We start from the raw sequence: 24,976 nt of genomic DNA on the forward strand, positions 1-24,976 counted from the left end.
TCCTCTTTTAAAGGATTCCCATAAACTAATCAAGACCCACCCAAATGGGTGGAGACATGTCTCCACCGAATCCACTTTAACAGCCACTTTGAGTCACATCTCCTGGGAGATGATCTAATTACAGTTTTAAGCATACAATACTGAATAGAGATTAGAAGAAACAGCTTCCTCTGCAAAGTAGAATTAGGATTAAAACATGGCTTTTCTAGAGTGCATACATCCTTTCAAACCAGCACAGTAACCACTTTGTTGGTGCCTTAATTGGGACGTTTTCTCAGCCTTAGAACTATAAACTAGCAGCTTATTAGATTCTCCTTTTTAAAAGCCATTCTAGTTGTGATATATTGCCTTTCAGCAGCTAGCAAACTAGAACAGAGGGTTCTGATTCTCCACATCCTTGCAAGTGCTTATTATCTGTCTTTTTGGTTATATCCATCATAGTGGATTTGAAGTGTTGTATCATTGTGGTTTTGATTTACATTTCTATGATAGCTAATGATGTTGAGCATCTTTTCATGTGTTTATTGACCATCTGTATATCTTTTTGGAGAGCTGTCTATTCAGACACTTTATGCACTTTTTAGTTGGGCTCTTTGTTCTTTATTCTACATATAAATCCCTTTTCAGATATATGATATACAAATAATTTCTCTCATTCTGTGGGTTGTTTTTTTCACTTTCTGTGGTGCCTTTTGAAGCAAACTTTTTAAATCTTGATGATGTATTTTGTTTTTAAAGCTAAACACTTTGATTCAGATTTGATTCAGTGGTCCAGTTAGATGTGAAGCTCAGGCCTTTCATGGAGGAAATTGATAAAGACAGGCCAGAGGTCCAAGTGGAATTAAGTGGGAGATTGAAAAGCTCTTATCCCAAGGAGTTGTTTTTTTGTAGTTCTGACAATGAATGAAGATTAGAGCAGCCTACCTTGAGAAGATCATTGCCAGCACCGTTGTTGTGGTACCAGGTTACTTTAATGCTTCTCAGTGTCAGGCACCAAAGATGTTAGAAGGACTGCTAGCCCCAGAATCATCAGTGTTCTAGTTTGCTAGCTGCTGGAATGCAATATACCAGAGACAGAATGGCTTTTAAAAGGGAACTTTAATAACTTGCTAGTTTACAGTTCTAAGGCCGAGATAATATCCCAATTAAAACAAGTCTATAGAAATGTCCTATCAAAAGCATACAGAGAAAGATACCTTAGTTCAAGGAGGACAATGAAGTTCAGGGTTTCTCTGTCATCTGGAAGGGCATATGGTGGACATGGCATCATCTGCTAGCTTCCTGTTTCATGAAGCTCCCCAGGAAGCATTTTTCTTCTTCATCTCCAAAGGTCATTGGCTGATGGACTCTGCTTCTCATGGCTATGTCGTTCTTCTCTCTCTGAATCTCTCGCTTTCCCCAAAGTATTTCTTTTTTTATAGCATTCCACCAAACTAATCAAGACATGGATGGAGACACATCTCCATCTAATCCAGTTTACCAACCACTCTTGATTGAGTTATATCTCCAGGAAGATGACCTAATTACAGATTCAAACATACAGTATTGAAAAGGGATTATTCTGTTTAAGAAATGGGATTTTGATTAAAACATGGCTTTTCTTGGGTACATACATCCTTTCAAACCAGCAAAATCAGTGATCCAGTTGCCACTGCTATTGCTGATAATTTGGGTAAGAAAATTGGTACCCAAAGAAATATATTGATCTTTGACCTAGAAGATGACAGTTTGATTTTCAATCCTTAGTAATGAAGATGGAATTTTTAAAGGCAAATCTCTGGTTGATATTACCCACTTAGATGGAGAAGACTTTGACAGTCAAATGGTCAACTGCTATATTCAATGGCAGGCATATGAAGAAGTGAGCAAGAACTAGAGGACTGCCGGCCCTACTCACCCCACCACTTATGGCTGTACAAAGCACACTATCTTTCTGTGCTCGGATCAGTATTGAGATTGATTCTCTTTATTAAGGGACTTGCCCACCTCCTTTACCCATTCCCAGTTTGAAGAATTGAATGGTGATCTGATGTATGGTAACTTGAACCTTAGGGAAAAAGCCCACCAAGGTATCAGTTTTACATCCCTTTGCAAAACTGAAATCCAAGACATCATCTTGATGAGTGGTTGACTCTACCTATAATCCCTAAATTCAATGATATGGAATTGATCAAGAGTTTATGGTATAGTTGTTAAGGCAGCCATTTAGAGGCAAATCTGAAAGCATTCAATATTTGCTCCTGTTGGAAGTCATTCCTCATTCCTTTGGTATCATAACTGTGGTGGAGTTATGGATGCTCAGATCAAGTACAATGCTGCCATTCTCACCAAGAAGAGACCGACCTTCACTTCCTACTCTGACATCAATGAGATGTATGAAGTTGAGTGCACAAAAACCAAGACTAACAAGCTGCTTGTTACATTTCTGCTCAAAGACATCTACCTTGCGCCCTCAAGTCTACAGCATTCTCATTGTGTCTGTTGTGGACATTGGTACAAGAAAAGAGAACAGTATGATGGTCATCAAGGATAAAGCTAACTACCTAGGAGATAATATTCAGAGACACTGAGAGAATAAAACTGAAGATAAGAGGCAGAGAGATGAATCATTGTCCCATAACTCAGATGACTCACATAACCTTCAAAAAGTAAAGGATGGAAACTTCAAGGCAAGATTAGTGATGAAGATTAACAGAAGATTCTTGAAAAGTTCTAGAAAAGGTGTCAAAAATCAGATAGCTAAAGAAGTAAGGATTTGGATAATAATTGAAAGAGCTCCAGAAGATCTTCTATCCCATCAACACTAAGTTAAAGCAGTGCTTAGAGGACATATTAGTAAGAATATCTGGTGGCTACCCTAGATTGTAATGCTTCCATCTGGGGGGTGACTTAACCATACCTACCATTGATGAGACTGAGTAACCAAACCAAAGAACAGAGTATATTGCACAATGTGAAGTCGCAATATTTGAAGAACCCAATATTTTAGCAATTCAGTTTATTAGCAGCATTAAAAAACTATGTTTGAGTTGCTATAAAATACATTGAAGGGTGGTGTGGTAGTTAGGTTCAGGTGTCAGCTTGGCCAGGTGAACATACTTAATTCTGTTGCTGTGGCCATGAGCCAAAGATACATGAACCTCATCTGTTGTTGATTACATCTGCAGTCAGCGGGGACACGTGCCTGCTGCAATGAATGATGTTTGATTTAATTGGCTTGTGCTCAAGCAGCTCAGCATACCTCATCTCAGCACTCACAGCTCAGCCCAGGCCTTTGGAGATACAGAAATGAATCACCCTGGGGAAAGTTGTTGGAACCCAGAGGTCTGGAGAGAAGGCCAGTAGAGATCGTCCTGTGCCTTCCCACATAAGAAAGAACCTCAGTTGAAAGCTGCCTTTCCTCTGAAGAACTAATGAAATAAATCCCCTTTTATTAAAAGCTAATCTGTCTCTGGTGTGTTGCATTTTGGCAGCTAGCAAATTAGAACAGGCAGGCAATAGTGGTTCAGTGGTAGAATTCTCACCTGCCATGCCAGAGACCAAGGTTGGATTCCCAGTGCCTGCATGCAAATATGGCCATATATATATATTTTTTTTTTTCAGTGAACATTGAAGTTCATTGTAGGTATACTCAGAGAAAATATATAGCATTCTACTTTAAAAGCATTAGAAACAAACAGAGCATGTAACTCATGTTTTGAGGAATCTAGCTCTATTTATGTTGGGGTAAAAGAGAAACAAAAAGAGAAAAATAAGTAGGTACAGAAGAACTGGAGACAGGATTGACAACTTTTTAAAGTTTTCTTGCAAAGTGGAACAAAGGAAGGTGTGGTTACTGGTAGATAAACTGGGAATTCAGAAAAATGTGTTTTATTTTGTTTTGTTTCTTTGTGTGTTTTCACATGAACAAAATGGTATTTAATGTATTTGTCTTTTCAAAGGATCAGCTTTTTGGTCCATTGGATTATTTTTTTGGTTGATATGTAATTAATTTCTACTTTTATACTTATATTTTCAACCTGTTTTCTTTGGGTTTGCTCTTTCTTGTTCTTTTTCTAGCCTGTTGATTTCTCATTGAACGTGATTTCTCACAGAAAATGTAGCAGGTTTTATTTTTCAAAGATGGTCATTGAGATTTTTTCATGTATTCACAAGGGATATTGTTCTGAGTTTTCTTTTGTTGTGATGTCTTTTTCAGATTTTAGTATGAGGTAATATTGGCCTAATAGAATGAGTTGGGAAATATTCCTTCCTCTTCTGTTCTCTGTAAGAGATTGTGAAGGGTTGGTATTAATTCTTTTTTACATATTTGTAAGAATTTACTAGTGAATTTCTCTGGCCTGGGCTTTTTCTCTGTGCTGTTTTTTTTTTTCTCTCCCATCCCTCAAGGCACTTTGCCAGTATTTTTTTTTAACTTTTTATTGTGTAATATAACATATATACAAAGCAAAGAAAGAAAAAAGCAATAGTTTTCAAAGCACTTTTCAACAAGCAGTTACAGGAAAGATCCCAGAGTTTGTTATGAGTGTCAGCACAGTCATGCTGTGCTGGTTTGAAAGGATGTATATACCCTAAAAAAGCCATGTTTTAATCAAAATCCCATTTTGCAGAGGCAGAGTAATCCCTATTCAATACTGCATGCTTGAAACTGTAATTAGATCATCTCCCTGGAGATGTGATTTAATCAAGAGTGGCTGTTAAGCTGGATTAGGTGGAGGTGTGACTCCATCTATTTGGGTGGGTGTTGATTTGTTTACTGGAATCCTATAAAAGAGGAAACGTTTTGGAGAATGGGAGAAATTTGGAGAGGGCAGAATGACATAACGATGAGAAGCAGAGAGTACATCAGCCAGTGGCCTTTGGAAGTGAAGAAGGAAAGCACCTCCCAGGGAGCTTTGTGAAGGGAAGCCAAGAGAGAAAGCTAACAGATGATGCCATGTCCACTATGTCCTCTTCCAACCAAGAGAGAAATCCTGACCCTGTTCACTATGCACCTTCCACTTGAGAGAGAAACCCTAAACTTCAATGGCCTTCTTGAACCAAGGTATCTTTCCCTGGATGCCTTAGATTGGACATTTCTATAGACTTGTTTTAATTGGGACATTTTCTTAGCCTGAGAACTGTAAACTAGCAACTTATTATATTCCCCTTTTTAAAAGCCATTCCATTTCTGGTATATTGCATTCCAGCAGCTACCAAACTAGAACACATACCATCATCTCAGTATACTAAGTTTTAAAAATACAAATATAATCTCTACTCATTATGGATCTATTCAGATGTTTTCAAGGAATTTCCATTGCTTTACTGCCATAAGTTCCTAGTTAAGTGAGACAAAGATAAGCATCTTGTGTCAGTCCTGCAGATGGCTTATAGGCAGGTTGGAGCAGACAGACATAATTATTTGCAAACAAGGTCTGCTCTGCACCCTCCAGAACCAGGAATGAAGTTCCCTCACTGGAAACACAGAACACCATCTTCAAGCCCACTGTCAAACTGGGGAGGGGAGGCAGGAGAAGGGCATACAAAATGCCAAAAAGCTTTCTTATCATTTTTATTTGCCTTTTTCTTGATTCAGCATTCACTTGGGCAGGGAGAGGATACAGGGCAAGATGGCAGTGGAGTGGAGTGCAGAATTTAGTTCATCCTCTAGGGTGGCTAGTAAATACGCAGGAACTATATGGAACAGCTGTTTGTGGGACTTCAGTGACTAGACATACATCCCAGCCTGGAATGGGTGGAATGGCTGAGATCCCACACAAAACTGTAAGTCTCCCAAGTCATGGAGGCCAGTGCTTTTTCCCCCACAGGCATGGCAGGCTGGTTCCCCAAGTGAAAAAGAAGCATCCTCTACTAGGAGCAAGAAAGGTAACTCAACCAAGTGTCAATTGTGGAATTAATTAACAAAATCAGACTACCAAAAACAAGCTCCAAGTATGGATAAACCTGGAGTAAGCACTAAAGGAACTGGGAGTTTTTGCCCCAGCAGAGAGGGAGCTGGGCTGATGGGGGTAAAAAAACAACAGAGACTTTTTGAGTCGGACAAGCACAAAATACTGGAAAAATGCTGGGCCCCTAAACAGGGGGCCTATAGTGCCATGTACCAACTCTGGCTCTTGATTGGCAATGCCCTGGGAGCTGGTGCTGAAAAGGCTTTTTTTTTTTAACTCCTTAACAACTCATTACACAGAACTGTTGGCATTCTCAGACTTCAGTACTGTGCCAGGCAAGGGTAGATTTAAGGCATATCTGAGAGGCAAAGTAACTAGTCAAGTGAAGGAGATAATTACCTAAAGGGCCTATCTTTAAGTAGTTTCTACTGGGAGCAAGAGAAGGTGGCCCAGCCAAGCTCCAATTGCAGTTTTAATCCTGGCAGAGAGGAGGTAGGGCTGACAGAAAAAAATGAAGTGATATAGAATAAAGGCAGAGGATTTGGGAGTTGACCAAGCCCAGTGTACTGGAAGCTTGGGGGCTGGGAACAGACTCTGAAGAGGGATTTCTTATTTATTTATTTATTTATTTATTTATTTATTTATTTAATCTTGACTATTTCAAGTAGCTCATTAAAGAAAGTCCCATGCATTCTCAGTTGTCAGCAGGACCCAGGCAAGAGCTGAATTAAGATAGTCTGAGAGACAAAACTGAGTTAAGTGGGGGAGATAATTCCATAAAAGTTGTATCTTCCCCAAGAAAAGGGGGGGCAGGGTCCAGCTCAAATGGCCACCCTCCCAGGGACTGGAAAACAAAAGTAGCCTAAGCTCACCCTCTACCTCAGGCTCTGTCCCTTCCCTAAAGGGAGAGGCTACTGAGAATTGAATGCACAGCACCACTTTACACTGATGGGAAGTTGCAGGCTGTCAGGAACCACTGACTGCGCAGGATAGGTAAAGCACTGACTCTAGAGGCTTCCCAGAAAAGTCTGATAGCCTGCTCTCACCCTCAGGGAAGCATGATGTGTGGGCCTGTCTGGTCTTGAAACATCTGACTGGGGTCAATCATGTCTGAGGATCCCACCTCACAAAAAGGGTCCGTACAAGGGGGGCAAGAACCAGAAAAACAAGAGCTGAGACTTTCTCATCAGTTAAACAGAAGCTAAAAGTCTCGAATAAGGTGAACAGAGAGCCAGCCAACAAGAAAACCCTAGATAAAAAAGAGAAAATGAACTCCAGAATAAACTAATCGAGGAAATCAGATGCCTAGACAGCAGCAAAAAATAAAAAGTCATACTAGGAAAAATGAACATATGGCCCCATCAAAGGAACAGACAAATAACTGATATGAGAAACAGTAGTTCAAACAACTATTTAAGGATGTTTGAACATGCAGAATCACATCAGAAATCAAATCAATGAGTTAAGGGAGGAGATGCCAAAAGAGATGAAGGATATAAAGAAGACATTGGGCAAACATAATAAAGATGTCAAAAGTTAGAAAAAACATAAGCCAGAAATTATGGGAATGAAAGCCAACAGTAGAAGAGATGGAAACAATGGAGACATACAACAGCAAATTTGAAGAGGCAGAAGAAACAATTAGTGAACTAGAGGACAGAACATCTGAAATCCTACATGCAAAAGGAAAGATAGGGAAAAGAATAGAAAAGAATAAGGAGGTTCTTAGGGAATGGATATGACAACATGAAGCACATGAATATATGAATTATGAGTATCCCAGAAGGAGAAGAGAAGGAAAAGGGGGCAGAAAGAATAATGAAAAAAATAATCACTGAAAATTTTCCATCTCTTATGGAAGATATAAAAGTACAGATCCAAGAAGTGCCACATACCCTAAACAGAATAGATCCGAATAGACCTACTCCAAGACACTTACTAATCAGATTGTCAGATATCAAAGACAAAGAGAATTCTGAAAGCAGCAAGAGAAAAGCAATCCATCATACACAAGGGAAGCTCAATAAAACTATATGTGGATTTCTCAGCAAAAACATGGAGGCGAGAAGGCAATGGTATGCGCTATATTTAAGATTCTGAAAGAGAAAAACTGCCAACCAAGAATTTCTATATGCAGCAAAACTGTCCTTCAAAATGAGGGGGAGTTTAAAATATTTTCAGATAAACAGTCACTGACAGAATCTGTGACTAAGAGACGTGCTCTACAAGAAATAGTAAAGAGAGCACCACTGGCAGATAGGAAAAGACAGAGAGAGAGGTCTGGAGAAGAATGTAGAAATGAGGACTATCAATTAGACATCATATATAAAACAATTAAAAGAGAAGACACTATTTATTAATAAAAGGAACAATTCATCAAGGAAATATAATTAATATTAATGCTCTAAACCAGAGTGCCCCCTAATATATATGAGGCAAACACTGACAATACTGAAGGGAGAACTAGAGACCTCTACTAGTATTTTGAAACTTAAATTCACCACTCTCATCAATGGATAGAACCTTTAGACAGATGGTCAATAAGGATTTTGAATAATACGATAAATGAACTAGACTTAACAGACATTTATAGACCATTACACCCCACAACAGCAGGATACACATTTTTCTCAGGTGCTCATGGATCATTCTCCAGGATGGACCATTTGTTGGGTCACAAAGCAAGTCTCAATGAATTTTAAAAGATTGAAATTATACAAAACACTTTCTTGTATCATAATGGAATGAAGTCGGAAATCAATAACAGGCAGAGGGTCAGAAAATTCACAAATAAATGGAGGCAAAACAACACACACTTAAACAACAGGTGGGTCAAGGAAGAAATTACAAGAGGAATCAGTAAATATCTTGAGGCAGATGAAAATGAAAACACAACAAATCAAAATTTATGGGATGCAGAAAAGGCAGTGCTAAGAGGGAAATTTATTGCCTTAAATGCCTATGTCAAAAGAGAAAAAAAGGGCAAAACTCGAGGAATTAACTGTTCACCTGGAAGAACTAGAGGAAGAAAAGCAAACTAACCCCAAAACAAACAGAAGACAGAAATAACAAAGATTAAAAGCAGACATAAATGAAATTGAGACTATGGAAACAGTTGAATCAACAAAACTAGAAGTTGGTTCTTTGAGAAAATAAAAAAATTGATGGACCCTTACCTAGGCTGACAAAAAAAAAAAAAAAGGAGAGAGAGGATGCAAATACATAAAATCAGAAATGGGAGAGGTGACATAACTGCTGACCCTGCTGAAATAAGGAAGATAATGAGAAAATACTATTAGCACCTATATGCTAATAAACTAGACAATGTAGATGAAATGGACAACTTCCTAGAAAAGCATGAACAGCTAACATTGACTTGAGAATAGATGACTCAACAAACCAGTCACAAGTAAAGAAATTGAATCAGTTATCAAGAAGCTCCCAAAAATAAAAGTCCAAAGTGAAAGGCTTGCAAAAGATATTTCACAGAAACAACAACCAAAATAGAGTGAAGTTAGCTCTACTAATATCCAACTAATTAGACTTCATATTCTCAAGCCAGACTAGATGGCTTCACATGTGAATTCTATCAAGCACTCAGAAGGAATTAGTACCAATCCTGTTCAAACTCTTCAAAAAAATCAAAAACAAAGGAAAGCTGCATGACTCATTCTATGAAGCCAAAATCATCCTAATGCCAAAACCAGCAAAGATACTGTAAGAAAAGAAAATTAAAGGCCAGTCTCTTTAATGAACATAGATGCAAAAATCCTCAACAAAATACTCACAAATCAAATCCAACATCACATTAAAAGAATTATACAGGGCCACGGTGGCTCAGCGGGCAAAGTGCTTGCCTGCTATGCCGGAGGACCTCGGTTCGATTCCCGGCCCCAGCCCATGTAACAAAAACGGAGAAACAGAATACAATAAAACAAGAAAATGTTTAAAAATGTTTCCCTTTCTTCCTTCCTTCCTTCCTTCTATCCTTCCTTCCTTCTCTCTGTCTTTCCTTTAAAAAAAAAAAAAAAAAAAAAAAAAAAAAAAAAAAAAAAAAGAATTATACACCATGACCAAGTGGGATTTATTCCAGATATGCAAAGCTGTTTCAATACAAGAAAATCAATTAAGGTACTATACTGTATCAGTAAATCAAAGCAAAAACACACGTGATCATCTTGATTGATGCAGAAAAGGCAATTTAACAAAATTCAATAGTCTTTCAGGATGAAAACACTTCAAAGACTAGGAATGGGAGGAGTTTCCTCAACATGAAAAAGGGAATATGTGAAAAACCCACAGGTAACATCATCCTCAATGGGGAAAAGATTGAAAATTTTTTCTCTAAGGTCAGGAACAAGACAAGGATACCCACTATCACCATTGTTATTCAGCATTGTGCTGGAAGATCTCCTAGAGCAATTAGACAAGAGAAAGAAATACAAGGCATCCAAATTGGATAGGCAGAAGTAAAACTCTTACTGTTTGCAGATGACATGATACTACATGTTAAAAATCCCAAAAAATCTGCAGCAAAGTTACTGGAGCTAATAAATGAGTACAGCAAAGTGGCAGGGTACAAAATCAACACCCCCAAATCAATCATGTTTCTGTACACTAAAATGAGAAATCCAAGGAGAAAATTAAGAAAATTACATTTACAATAATAATCAAAAGAACCAAATATTTAGGAATGAATTTAACCAAGGACACAGAAGACCCAAACACAGAAAACTACAAGAAATTACTAAAAGAGATCATAGGAGACCTAAAGAAGTGGAAGGACATACTATGTTCATGGATTAGAAGTCTAAATATAGTAACATGTCAGTTCTACCCATATTGATACCATGCAATATCAATTAAAATCCCAGAAATAGAAAAAGCAATAACCAAATTTATTGGGAAAGGCTGGGTGCTCCAAATAGCTAAAATTATCTTGAGAAAGAGGAGGAAGTGGGAGGCCTCACACTACATGACTTTAAAACATATTACAAGCCTATAGTGGTCGAAACAGTATGGTACTGGCAGAAAGAGATATACTGACCAATGGAATCGAATTGAATGTTCAGAAATAGACTCTCTCATCTATGGACAATTGATCTATATTGGAGCATTCAAGCCAACCCAACTGGGGCAGAGCAGCCTCTCCAATAAATGCTATTTGGAGAACTGAATATCTATATAAAAAAGAATGAAAGAAGACCCATGTTTCACACCCTATATAAAAATTAACTCAAAATGGATCAAAGGCCTAAACATTAGAGCCAAGACCATAAAACTTTTAGAAGCAAATGTAGGGAAATATTTTATAATTCTTGTGATAGGAGGTGACTTCCTAGATCTTACACCTAAAATGTGAGCAACAAAAAAAGAAATATATAAATGCTACCTCCTCAAAATTAAGCACTTCTGTGCATCAAAGAACTTTGTCAGGAAAATAAAAAGGAAGCCAACACAATGGAAGACAATATTTGGAAACCACATATTAGATAAGTGCTTAATGTACAGAATATATAAAGATAGTCTACGACTCAACAACAAAACGACAAAAAATCCAATTTAAAAATGGGGAAAAGACATGGACAAACACTTTCAGGAAGAGGAAATACAATTACCTAAAAGGCATTTGAAAACATTCTTAACTTCCCTGGCTATTAGGGAAATGCGAATCAAAATCACAATGAGATATCATTTCACACTCATCAGAATGGTCATTATGAAAAAAAGAGTAAGCAACAAATGATGGAGGGAATGTGGAAAAAAGAGGAACACTTACTCACTGTTGGTGGGAATGTAGAATGGTGCAACAGCTCTGGAAGACAGTTTGGCAGTTCTTTCAGGAAGTTAAGTATAGAATTGCCATATGACCCAGCATTCCCATTGCTAGGTATCTATTTGGAGGAACTGAAGGCAAGGACACAAAAGGACATTTTCATACCGATGTTTATAGCAGCATTGTTTATGATTGCCAAGAGATGGAATCAGCCCAAATGTCCATCAATGGGCAAGTGGCTAAACAAGCTATTGTGTATGCATACGATGGAATATTATACATCAGTAAGACAGAATAAAATCAGAAAGCATCCAACAACGTGGATGAACCTTGAGGACATTATTCTGAGTGAATTAGCCTGAAACAAAGGACAAATACTATATGGTCTCACTGATATGAACTAAGATTAACGAGTGACCTTTGAGAGTTAAAGTTAAAAACAGGTTATCAGGAGATAGAAAGAGGGTAGAGATTGGGCATTTGATGCTGAATTAGTACAGACTGTTCAACAGGATTGACTGTGCAGAAATGGGTAGCACAATGCTATCTGATGGTAGCACACTATTGAAGGTTGCACTGAACAGAGCTGAGTGTGAGCATGGTGGGGGGAGGATGCATGACACCAGAAGGAGAGACAGAGGGTAAAGACTGAGACAGTGTAACGTGGCAATGCCTAGAGTGAACAGGGGTAGGGATTAAATGTACAAATATAGGTGTGTTTTTGCATGGAGGGGAACAAAGGAATCTCAACATTGCAGAGTATTGGAAAACGGGATGGTATATGGTAAGAAATAGATTACTGCAAACTAGGGTCTATAGTCAACAGTAACATTGTAATATGCTTCCATTGAATGTAACAGTTGTAGATTGTGGTGGTGAAGGCAAGGCTATGGTGAAGGAATCATTGATTTTTTTACTTAGGTTGGATTGTATGATGTGTGAATGAAACTGCTTGAAAATGAACAGACAGAAGCAACTGCTAGAGAAAATGTGAAGTAAGAAATGTGTCTATTCCCTGTTGGTAGGGAAGCAGTGTGGTGCAGCCCCTCTGGAGGGCAGGGTGTTGGCTCCACAGGAGGCGAGGGGTGGGGTTGCCATAGGATCCTGCAACACTGTTGCCAGGTATATACCTGGAGGACCTAAGAGTGGGGTGAACACGTGAACATTTGCACAGTGGTGTTTATGGCAACACAGTTCAGTGTGTAATGGATGGGGGTGGTCTCAGTGCGTCGTCTGAGGAATGAAGGGGGAACTGTGGGGTGTACATAGAAAGGACCACATGCAGAGCAGCCGTATAGCCATATGAAGGGTGAAGTTGTACAGCAGGCAACGAGGTGAATGAAATTTGAGGACAGTGTATTGAATGAAATAAGCCAGAAACAAAAAGACAATTATCATGCCTCCCTCACATGGACTAACTATAATATACAAACTCTGAGAATTGAAATCAAGAGCATAAGTTATGAGGTTAAAACCTATTATAAAGGTTCCTAGATTGTAAGCTCTTATAGCAGTCGCGTCTATTCCGGAATTATAACTATTGTTTCTAAATTCTGAAACCCTGGGCTGTTTGTGTATAACGTGCTTATTCCCTGAAAGTTCAGGTATTTGTGTGACACCTGAAACTGAGAGTTAGAGCTCTGAAGCTCTGAAAGTCAGCAGTACCCATACAGCAACTGTTAAATAAAGTTGAAAAAGTGATCAGACTTCAACTAGAGAGATGAATGAGGCTGATCTAGATGGGACTGGTGTGGATCAGATTACAGGGTAAAGGATGATATGGTCTCTATTTTAGAACTTCAACTTCTGTGTGAGACCAAAGGGAGAGATGTTTATTTGGTGCAAAATTTATATTTTCAGTAGCACACTATCTAAATTTATATGGTCAGTTTATTCGAACACCATAAGTACATGGAATCTTGACTAGGGAGTGAGATTATGTTGGTTTGTATGGGATAGTGTGATGTCCTGATACATCCCAGAGTAATTTAAGCAGAGAATAAAAAAGTATTTGCAAAGTCCCCTTGAGGGGCCAGGGAAAAAGGAGGAAATATTAAACTTCCCCACCTGGGAACTCCTGATATTCTCGCAAGCACTGGGGACAGCCAATTTAATAGGCCAAGTCCTCGATCTTGGGGCTCGCCTCTATGAGACTTATTTCTGCAAAGGAGAAGCTAAGCCTGCTTGTAATTATGCTCAGTAGTCACCCGCAGAGAACCTCTTTTGTTACTGGAATGTGGCTTCTCTCTCAAAGCCAATTTGGCAGGTGAACTCACTGCCCTCCCCTCTATGTGGAACATGACTCCCAGGGATGAGCCAGGACCTTGCCTAGTGAGACTGAGAAACCGTTCTTGACCAGAAAGAGGAAGAGAGAAATGAGACAAAATAGATTTTCAGTGGCTGAGAGATTTCAAATGGAGACGAGAGGTTATTCTTATGCATCTTATAGCTATCCCTTTTTTGTTTTTAGTGTATCATAATAGCTAGATGGAAATACCTGAAACTGTTGAACTGTAAACCAATCACCTTTATTCTCAAAGACAATTGCATAACTATATAGCTTTTACAGTGTGACCATGTGATTGTGAAAACCTTGTGGATAACGGTTCCTTTATCCAGGCTATGGATAGATGAGTAAGAGAATAAGCACAAAAATAATAATAATAAATATTGGGGGATAGGACAGTGCAGGAGTAGCTCAGTGGTAGAATTCTTGCCTGCCATGCGGGATACCCAGGTTCAATTCCCAGACCCTGAACTTCCAAAAATATATATATGTATTGGGGGGTAAGGGGTTAAAAAAAATGGGTAGATTGCATACTTGTGGTCAATAAGAGTAAGGGGTACAGGGTATGGTGTGGGGGGGATATTTCTTTTTTATTTCTATTTCTCTTTCTGGAGTGATGCAAATGTTCTAAAAATGATTGTGGTGATGAATACACAACTATGTGATGATATTGTGAACCAATGATTGTGTACTTTGAATGGACTAGATGGTGAGTGAACGCATCTCAATTAAAAAATAATAATAACATTCACTTGTTTGCCATAAACCTTTGAGTGTTTTCTAGAGTCCTAACAAAGTTGCTTCTAACAATTTTGCTTGGTTTTTCAATTTTTTGATAGAGTAGACAGACCTTGGAGCAGCTGTTCCACCATTTTTGCTGACCCTACTCTCTCCTTTCTTTTTTTTTTTAAAGTAAATTTAGAATAATGCTTTCTAAGGATTTTGATTTTGTTTTCAAAAAAAAACAATCATGAGACTAAGACTACCATAAACAAAGCAAAACAACTGCTAGAACTTTTTTCAACTACAACGCAATAGTGAGACAGTATTTAATTCCAGAGCATTCAATAAAGTGGAATTATTCAGAACTATACTAATCAAAATACATATTTGTAAAATATTTTCCTAAAAATTATTATAATGACAGAGGTCAATAAATACATCAATTGTAGCATCAATTAAATGATAGCAGTTAAACTAAAATAAAAAGAATCAAAATTACTTTTAGGGCGGTGTGACGGTGGCTCCGTGGCAGAATTCTCGCCTGCCATGCCGGAGACCCAGGTTCTATTCCCGGGGCCTGCCCATGCAAAACAAATAAATAAATAAAAATTACTTTTAAAGAGTAAAAGCCCAGGCCAATGTCTTCCTGTAGGTTTGGATGGTTGGGTTTTAGAGGCTATGAAAGATGTCATATATTTAGGTCCCTGAAGGATGCAGTTGCAACATCAGAAGCAAAAGGGCCATCTGGGAATAAATGGAGCTTCAACTCTACCTTTGCCAAATTTACCCTGCTGTGATCTTTTAACTTTCTTAGTTCACTGAGACCTCCCTCTGTGGCCAGTGTCTCCAGCCCCTTTTCTTGAGCTTTCTTCTCATGGAATTTACGCTGGTTTTGGTAGAAGGTAGAGGTTCTTTCCAATTCCCTGTCACATTTTGGGCCATATTCTTATAGATCCCCTTTGTTTTTGAGGATGCTTTTGCTGGATTTAGAATTCTTGGTTGATATTCTTCTTTTTCCACTACTTTGGAAAAAGCCACTGCCTTCCAGCCCTTATGGCTTCTGATGACGAGCACTTGTTATTAATTTCAGTGAGGGTCTCTTATACATGATGAGTCATTTCTCTCTTGCTGCTTTCAGATTCTCTCTCTGTCTTTGGCTTTCGGCATCTCTCCACAATGTGTCTTGTTGTGGAGCTCCTTCACTTTACCCTGCTTGAGCCTTAGGAGGTTTACTGAACTTCACAAATGTATAGATTAATGTTTTTCAGATTTGGGGAGTTCTACACCATTATTATTCAAATATTAATTCTGCCCACTTCTCTCACCCTCTTCTCCTGGGACCCCCATTATGTGTATATTAGTACACTTCCAGTGGCCCACAGGTCTCTGATGCCTGGTTCACTTTTCTTCATTTTTTTTTTTCTTTTCTGCTCCTCTGAGTCTCTATTGATCTGTCTTCAAGTTTGCTGATTCTTTCTTATACCGACTCATATTTCCTGCTAATTCCCTCATGTGACTATTTTATTTCAGTTATTTTGCTTTTTCAACTCTAGACTTTCTATTTGGTTCTTTTTTGATAAACAGTAGTTCTTAATTATAATGTAGTTTGGTTTATCAAAGTTTTTATCTTTCTGCTTAGTGCTTTTTGGGTCTTGTTAAAAATCCTTACTGAACAAAAGAAAATTGAGAATACAATAAATTAATTTAATTATTTCTGCAAATTTTTAAAAATCCTATTATTATTCAGCCAGAACATGTTATTCTACCTTGAAGAATGCAAGTGTTTCCCCAAGAGTATATTTTAAGAATCAGTTCTGTTACATTCACAAAAACATCTATAAAACATCAAGCCTTATATTCCAGACTTTTTATTCCTTCTTACCAAACTCAGCAGTTCTCACTTAACTCAGCAGTTAAGTATGTTTCTTACCCCTTTTGTTTCCAATCACCTGTCTTCTATTTTCAGAGATAACAGACTCCAGACCCCATTAGATATGAGGTCCTCTTAACATTCTACTCCCCCCTTTTAGCACATAAGATTTAGCCTTACCTGTATTTACTTTCCCCCTTCTGTTTCAGTGGAAGATGTTTCAGTCATCTATTCTTTTACCTCCTCTGCATACTATTCCTTCTTCTTCAGCAATATTGTTCTGAGAATTATCCCCTCTCCTGTGGCTTCAGAGGCTCTTCTACTGCTCAATACATGAATAGTAGGTTTCTTCCATCTTAAATAACAAAGCAAAGCAAAATTTGTCTCCTCTATTCCCTACTAGTTATCCAAATCTTTAGCCTTCCTTTAAAAAAAAGTGTTTGCACATGTTTGATAAAATTGCATAGAATCGAACACACGCATACACACACACACAAGGACTGCAGGTAAGACTGGTGAAATCAAAATACAGTGGATGGACGCTATCACATTCAGTTTGCTGGTTGTGATATGTACCAGAGTTATGCAAGATATTATCATTGCAAGAAACTTGGTGAAGGGTATATAGGATCTGTGTTATTTCTTATAACTGCATGGAAATCTACAGTCATCTCAGAATGAAAAGTTTCAAAAAATATGTCTCTAAAAGTTATCTATAATAACTATAACAATGTCAGATGGATACAATTGTTAACCACACCTAATGGTGAAGAAACTGAGGCACAGAGAAGTTAAGTCACTTACCCAGGGCCAACCAGCTAATGAATGGTGTACTAGCAAGCAAATCCAGCAGCCTCACTCCAGAAATAGAGCCCTTAGCCACTCTGCTGTGCTTGCTGTGTATCTTCATATCATACTTCCTAGTCACCCTTCAACTTGTAATCAGCTTCCAACCCAATCATCCCCCTGAAATTGCTTGTTGCACCAGCAAATCATTTGAGAAAAATAATAGGTTCTTTTGGATCTTTATCATTCTTTCTGCACCCCCTTGACACTTTGTTCATACTTTCAACAAATATTTATTGAGCACCTACAATATACCAGGCTCTGTGTTTCAGTTTCCTGGCTGCTGAAACAGATACCCTGCAGTGGGTTGACTTAAACAGTGGAACTTTATTGGCTCACAGTTTTGAGTCTCAGAGAAGTCCAAAATTAAGACATCATGGATATTTTAAAATGTCACCTTATGTGTGAGACTAAAGCAAAAAATGTTTATTTGTTACAAAATTAAAAAAAAAACAAAAGACATCATGGAGGTGATGCTTTCTCCCAGAAGAGTGTGGCTTCTCGGGCCTGGCTGCTAGTGAACCTTCGTCCTTGGCTTTTGTCACGTCACCGTGCACATGGTGGCCTCTCCTGGCTTTGCATCTCTCTGGGTTCCATTAGCTTTCAGTTTCTGCTGCTTCTTTTCACTTTCTCTTTGTAGTCTTCCCCATAAGGTCTTCAGTACTAGGATTAAAACCCATCCTGTAAAGGGTAAAAAATAGGGGAGCTTGAAATACTAGTGGTGACTGAGAGGAGGGCTAAGGGGTATGGGGTGTAAAGGTTTTTTCTTTTTATTTCTTTCTTCTGGAGGGATGCAGATGTTCTAAATGAACACGGTGATAAGCACACAACTGTGTGATGATAATGTGAGCCATTGACAGTTCATGATGTGTGGACTATGTATGTGTGAAGATTTCTCAGTTTAAAAAAGAAAACAGAGCTGTATACATAAATGCAATAGCAAAAAAGAAGGTTTATTGGGGTAACTTTGTTGTATATATGTTAACAGAATAAAAAATTAAAAACAAAACACAAATCCCTGGAACTGCATTACACCAACAGTGAAGCCTGGTTGAAACCATACACTGCAGTTAATAGTACAGTTATAAAAATGCACTTTCATCTATTGTAGCAGATGTCACCACACCAATACACGATGCTAAGGTGGGATATGGGAGTCCTGTATTTGATGCACGGTTGTTCTGTAAACTCACAAGTTCTTTAATAAAGGAAAAAAGTCAAAAAAAACCTTTGAACCCATAAAAATGACAAATATTTGAATTGCAAAAGATGCTATAAATACAGTTAGAAAACAAAGGATAGATTGGGAAAACATTCGCAATGTGCATGACCTGTAGAGAAGTCGTTTCTATCATATGTATAAAAATGTTTGCAAATTGATAATAAAGGCAAAAATACATTGTAAAATGGCAAAAGTTATGAATTGGCAATTTAAAGGAAAGCAAATACAAAAAACCAATAAAAAATTTTTTTAAAAGGCACCCTCATGTCTAAAAGACATGTTCAGATAAATACAAATTGAAAAAGAAAACACTATGAGCTATTATGGTTTCTCATCTTTAAAAGACTGACAGCCAGGAAAACAAAGAAAAATTTGTTCCCAAATTATAAAAGACATTATTAAAAGACATTATTAAAAGACACCCTCTTTTCTAAAAGACATGTTCAGATAAATACAAATTGAAAAAGAAAACACTATGAGCTATTATGGTTTCTCATCTTTAAAAGACTGACAGCCAGGAAAACAAAGAAAAATTTGTTCCCAAATTATAAAAGACATTATTAAAAGACATTATTAAAAGACACCCTCTTTTCTAAAAGACATGTTCAGATAAATACAAATTGAAAAAGAAAACACTATGAGCTATTATGGTTTCTCATCTTTAAAAGACTGACAGCCAGGAAAACAAAGAAAAATTTGTTCCCAAATTATAAAATTTTAAGAACACATTCAATATTAGCTATTGAAAGTAAGATTATGCAGACTCCTTTCAAATCCAAGCAACAGAACGTAAGTATAAATGTATAAGAATTTTTGTTGCCTGCAAAAATGGAAACAAAATAAATGCTTCCATTTATGCAAAATTATATATCTTTGTCTATATATGCATATACACTTAAAGAGATGTTTGAAAGACTGGGCACTATAATATTTAGGATGGATATCATTTTCTGTATCATTTGAAATTTTATAATGAACTCATATTAGTTATATAGAAATAAAAGCTTTTTCTTGTGGGGAAAAAAAAGATCCGCCCTAAATCAGTTTGGCCACACCCTAACTGAAGTAATGTCAACAAAAGGTCCTATTTGCAATGCATTCACGCCCACAGGAATGGGTTAAATTTTAAGCACTTTTTTTTTCTGGGTTACGTAGCTCTAAGCTACTACACTTTTGTTTTACAGTCGAGGGTAAAACAGAAAAAAAACTGCTACAATTGAAGAATGCACACATCTTTACGTGTTACAGTTAGGGGGTCAGAAATCTTTGGTTCTTTTCCACTCATCCCTGCTGACTTGTTGATGGTCAAATGATTTCATTATTACATACCTTTGTTTTTCTGTAATGAAAACAGGTCACATCGTTTGTCAGAAAACATTGCATTGATACCATTTTCACTTTCCCCCAGATAGAGATATGAACCTTTCTAAGCAGTTGTCATAAAAGTGAATGAAGAGAGCCAAACTCTGAAGCATACTACCCTTGCTATGTAATTATTAATGATGAATTGTGAAAATCAGTTACCTTTGACCTTCTGCCTACTTTTTCCAATAGAGTATAATTTAGATTAATTTCATGCTGCCTATTTTGGAAACACCAGGAGGATCTTTGCAGAATATTAAATGTGTTCCGTTCCACACTTCCACATCCGCAGCTACCCCAAAGGAAATACTTCTTTTCATGAAGAGATGGTGGTAGTTTTTTGCATATCACCAAAGCTAAACATTTTGAGGTCAAGTGGAAGAGGAGTCATCGTCTTGTCTCTTTCAGCATGTCTGTATTTATTTTCTGTTTTCATTCCTTTCCCCCAATTCAGTAACGAAAAAGGAAAGAAAGAAAGAAAAAACCTCTGTCCTATTTCATGCCAAAAAACCAGCTCTTGTTTTATTAGTTCTAGTGGTCATGTGTTTGGCTTGATGACTGGAAGCAGTTCTGATCCACTTGCTTACAACCAGGGTTCCTGTTTTTGCCTGACAGCTGTTTGTTTGCAGTAGCACTTAGCAGTTTGCATGGACAGTGCTGTCAGAGCCACTGCCCTCAATGAAACCCAAGTGCCTCTTGGAAGAAAGGTGACATATTCAACCCAGCAACTTGCAAAACTTTTAAAAAGCAATCCCTTGTCAAACACATGAAAAACAACTCTTCCCTCTCTGTGTCTTGGAGGAGAAAACGAGAAACTGTCTTACACCAGATGGAGATTGCTTGCTGGTAAAATAGGCCTGGGCTCGCTTTCCTTTCCTCCATTCCTTTATGTTGTGTTTGCAAAACCCACAAAGAACACATTTGGGGCCACTTTTCAGAGTTGGCAACAGTCCCTGCTTTTTAAGGAAATCATATGGACATACAAAAGCCACAATCATTGAAGGAATTGGAATTCCCAGGGTCCAGAAAGGGGATGCATAGGATTGTAATTTTAGGTCATCAGTTAGAATTGGCCTGAACCCAAGAGCCATCCCAGTTGTTGCCGGGTTTGGTTATTGATTCTATTTGGTTAAAGTAAAAACAATAACAAGTTGGAGAAAGTTTAATATTTGCTTGTTGACTAGACCTCTTTAGAGAAAAGAAGGAAGAGGAGAAGAAAAGGAGGGAAAGGAAATGGAAAAGAGGAAAAAGTGTTTTCTTCCTAAATTGGTCATTTTTGCTGGTCTCAGCAGGGAAGCTAGAAAGGATAAAGACATCCTTTGGGATGATAAGATGATAGAAGTAATTTGCACATTTCAAGTCACTCTAGCTCTAATGTATTCAATCTTTTCAACCTGCACCAATCTCTGGTATTTACATGCAAGTATATGATAGCTGCTTTCATATATTTGGAAGTTATTTAGAGAGAGGGTCAGCACCAACGAAGAGAAATTACACACACGTGTGTGTGTGTGTGTGTGTGTGTGTGTCTTAATAACCCTGTGACTTTTAAGAAATGGAATGGGTAACTGCAGGACATAAAGAAACTGTCTCTTGTTAAAGCAGAGTCTATCAGCCACTTGTTGGGATTGTTGTGAAGAGGATGTAAACACTAGGCTAGTAATTGGATTAGTTAGCATTTAAGATTTCTTCTTCCCCTAAGAGTCTGTGGGTCCTGAATTAGAACTAAGCCCCCTCCCTTTCCTTCTTTGAATTGCCATTTAGGATAATACCTGTTGTCTGTTTAGTTTGGTCTTATATACATGAAAACATTGGCCACCTTTGTTAATCTTCTGTCCTGTTTCTTTAGGTGTCTGAACATACGCAGTTGAGTTGGATCCTCAGCTGCATGGTCACGCTGCCCCGACTACAACGTCTTCACCAGTGGAAGGTAAAGGCCAGTGCTGATTAACAGAAATGAGTCCAAGTTTCTCATTACTGTGGTTTTTCCCTTTCTGTCTATTTTTGTGTTAGGCTCTGGGAGTCCTGAATTTATCGTCTTCCCAGGTCTGCTACACTGGGAATATTAGACATAAAATAAAAAGGTTCGCCAAGATTTCTTCTCATTCAGAAATCTCGTTGTTTGTTTGTAGGCACGTATGGTTGACTCAGTTTCTTTTGAATAGCCTCGGTACTGCCTTTCAGTGTACAAATCATAATAAACAAACAGTGCGCTGTTTCAGCATTGTCAGACCCTGAAGTTGCCTCCTATCTGCCCTGGCATTACTGGCTGTAAGACAAGAATGCTTGAATTGTAGAAAAAAGTAACAACATATTTTCCTTAACATCTAAACAAGTTGAGTCCAGGTAGCAGTTCAAACCCACAGAAAAATCAAGGCTGTACTTTTTCTAGGAAGTTCAACTGAGAAAGATAAATTGGATAATTCATAGTATTTTGCTTCCATTTACCTTTTTTTTTTGGTGGGGTGGTCCGGGAACTGAACCCAGGTCTCCTGCATGAAAGGCGAGCACTCTACCACCGAACCTCCCGTGTGCCCTTCCATTTACTTTTGTGATTGGATAACCCAAGGGTAGGTAACCCCTATGACATCAACACTAATTTTAGTTTCAAGCTTCTTTTGGGTATATTTTCAGGACCATTGGATTCCTCAAAAGCTGGTCCTTGGAAGCCTTCACAGATGCTACAGAGAGACACAAACTAGCATTAAAGCAGCAGTGCCTAAATAGAAGGTATCAGTAATACTGCAGAATCGTCATCCTGCCAGGAATTCAAAACACAGTTTCATAATGTTCTTTACCATATTTTGTTTTCAGAGAAGACTACCCATTTTAACAAAATACTCTAAATTTAAAGCTGAAATCCTTTCTCATAGGAACCAAGTACTTATTTAGTAAGTACTGTTCCCAAATTAAAATAGCATCTAAGGACCTCTCGATACCACTTTCCTAGAGAATGCACTGATATTCTGAGACTTCCTATCAGTCCATGACATGGGGTTGTGGACAAACATGGATTTAACATCCCAGCCTTATCCTTAGGAATGTTACTTTCTTCTAAGGTTATTCCTTCATTAACAAATGCCAGTGATACCTTCTGGGAGTGCTGGGTCCAGACGTGGCCCTTATGAAATATGTGCTTTCATAAGGCTTGTGGTAAATTTGGGAAGATATGATCACACAATCAATATGAAAGTGTGAAAAAAGTTCTGACGGTAGCATTCCAGAGCTGTGGGAGGATTTTCTCAGGGCACCTAGCTTGGTTTGGAATGGGGCAGCGGGGAGTGGAACTGTGGGGCAGAGCGGTGGCATCAGGGATCTCGAGGTCATGGGTATTTGGAGGGTAATGAGAGAACAGCAGATGTAACACATCTGGGGCACATATTAGGCTCTCAATAAATATTGGTGTTCTCCAAATTTCCCTTTCCCTTGTAATTTCAAGGCCCACTAGTCTGATATTAAAAACTGTAAATTTAATGTGATAGCAATTTTTTTTTCAAATTTGAGTTCTTTTTCCATTGCTCGTTTCCAAATTAGAATTTTGCTATTATCTTTACCTCGTAATGATGGCAAAACGACCTCTTCCTGGGCATTGTAATGAGGGGATACACTGAAGGAATTATATGTTGAAAGCCAGAAATGAGGTGAGGTATAACCAGAAAGGTTAAGTTTGTAACTAAATTATGGAACATTGAATTTAGGATGAGTAAAGAGAGATGCTGTTGCGTTTTCAGGCCCAGACTCAGGTATATCTGCCTGTTGGTGGGTGGAGGTTGGGAATTGTACTGGTTTATAAATTCAGAAATAGTCAGGCTTCAGGGATGTGATTCATACTAACTAGATGAACAGGATTTACCCACATACCAAAATACCCATTTATCATTGTACAGGAGGTGATGTACCGAGACCTTGGAGCAATTTGCCAGTGGACTGCACACAGTATTGCAATATTCCCTTCTAATAAGTAACTCTGCTCAGAGAACCAGATTGCATGTGAGCAGTGTTCAACGCAGCCACGGAGCATGCATCCCTTGGCTTCTGGCCGCAGGCGCACACTAATAGTTTATAGTCAGCACCCCTTGCTCGCCAGTTATTAAATATTTCTGATGTCCCTTCTGGTGTTTCTATCAACTTCTCCATTCAGGAAATATTTTGATCTATATAACCTGTGTGGAATCACTTGGCCCTCCCGGCTTCAGCATTTTTAATCACCTAAAAATCAAGACAGATAATTACAGTTGCTTAGATTAAAATTTATTTTGTTTCAGTTTCAGATTTAAAATACTGTGATTTTTGTTTTTGGGGTTATTTAAAGAGATTTAAAAAGAATGTTCCAATTTTGTCAGTAGTATAGGTATGTGAGTTTCTGGGAGGCTTCCTGGCTTTTGATGTTAATTCATGTTAATTTCTAGAGGGTGATACTTGTCTGACTTGCTCTGTGAAATCTGGAATATATTTGCCCTGTGACCTGAATGCCCCGGTGCCCTTACTCTAATAAGATGAATGAGAAATAGTGGTAGTGCAGAATCCTTTATAGGGGCCGTGGTGAAGTAGGGTCACCTATTCCTACCTAAGCCTGGAGAATGAAAATAAGCCTGCTGGAGGATGGTTAGAGTTGCTAAAAAAAAAGATATAATATTATAGGTGGTTTAAGATCACCCCTTGCTTGCTTGAAAATTTTCTTAATTTAGCAGAATGATTAGATTCACATCAGATTTCTTCCCCTCCTCTCTTTCCATCCCCCACCCCCACAGGCAAAGACGGCCAAGCAGAAGCACGATGGAACTGTGGGTCTGCTCACATACCCAGTACTGCAGGCGGCCGACATTCTGCTGTACAAGTAAGGAGCAGGGCTTGCCCACAGCCTCAGACACGCTGGTGATGACAAAAGAATGTTTTAACCTATCCTAACTGGGCTGGTTTGAAAGAATGTATGTACCCTAGAAAAGGGTACATACATCCTAATCCCATTTTGTAAAGGCAGCCATTTCTTCTAATCCCT

The 24,976-nt window shown here is 38.2% G+C and overlaps 1 protein-coding gene across 1 annotated transcript in view; it reads left to right on the forward strand.

The window, feature by feature from the left end:
* The window catches only part of WARS2 (tryptophanyl tRNA synthetase 2, mitochondrial), a 161,455-nt gene that overhangs the window by 120,737 nt on the left and 15,742 nt on the right, over positions 1 to 24,976 (forward strand). Inside the window, exons 3-4 of the mRNA XM_077119738.1 lie at positions 21,827 to 21,907; positions 24,729 to 24,814. Of these exons, the coding sequence (XP_076975853.1) occupies positions 21,827 to 21,907; positions 24,729 to 24,814 (167 nt within the window). The remainder of the gene's footprint in view (positions 1 to 21,826; positions 21,908 to 24,728; positions 24,815 to 24,976) is intronic.

The sequence above is a fragment of the Tamandua tetradactyla genome, chromosome 11, assembly GCF_023851605.1.
Source record: "Tamandua tetradactyla isolate mTamTet1 chromosome 11, mTamTet1.pri, whole genome shotgun sequence".
In the NCBI taxonomy this organism is placed as follows: domain Eukaryota; kingdom Metazoa; phylum Chordata; class Mammalia; order Pilosa; family Myrmecophagidae; genus Tamandua; species Tamandua tetradactyla.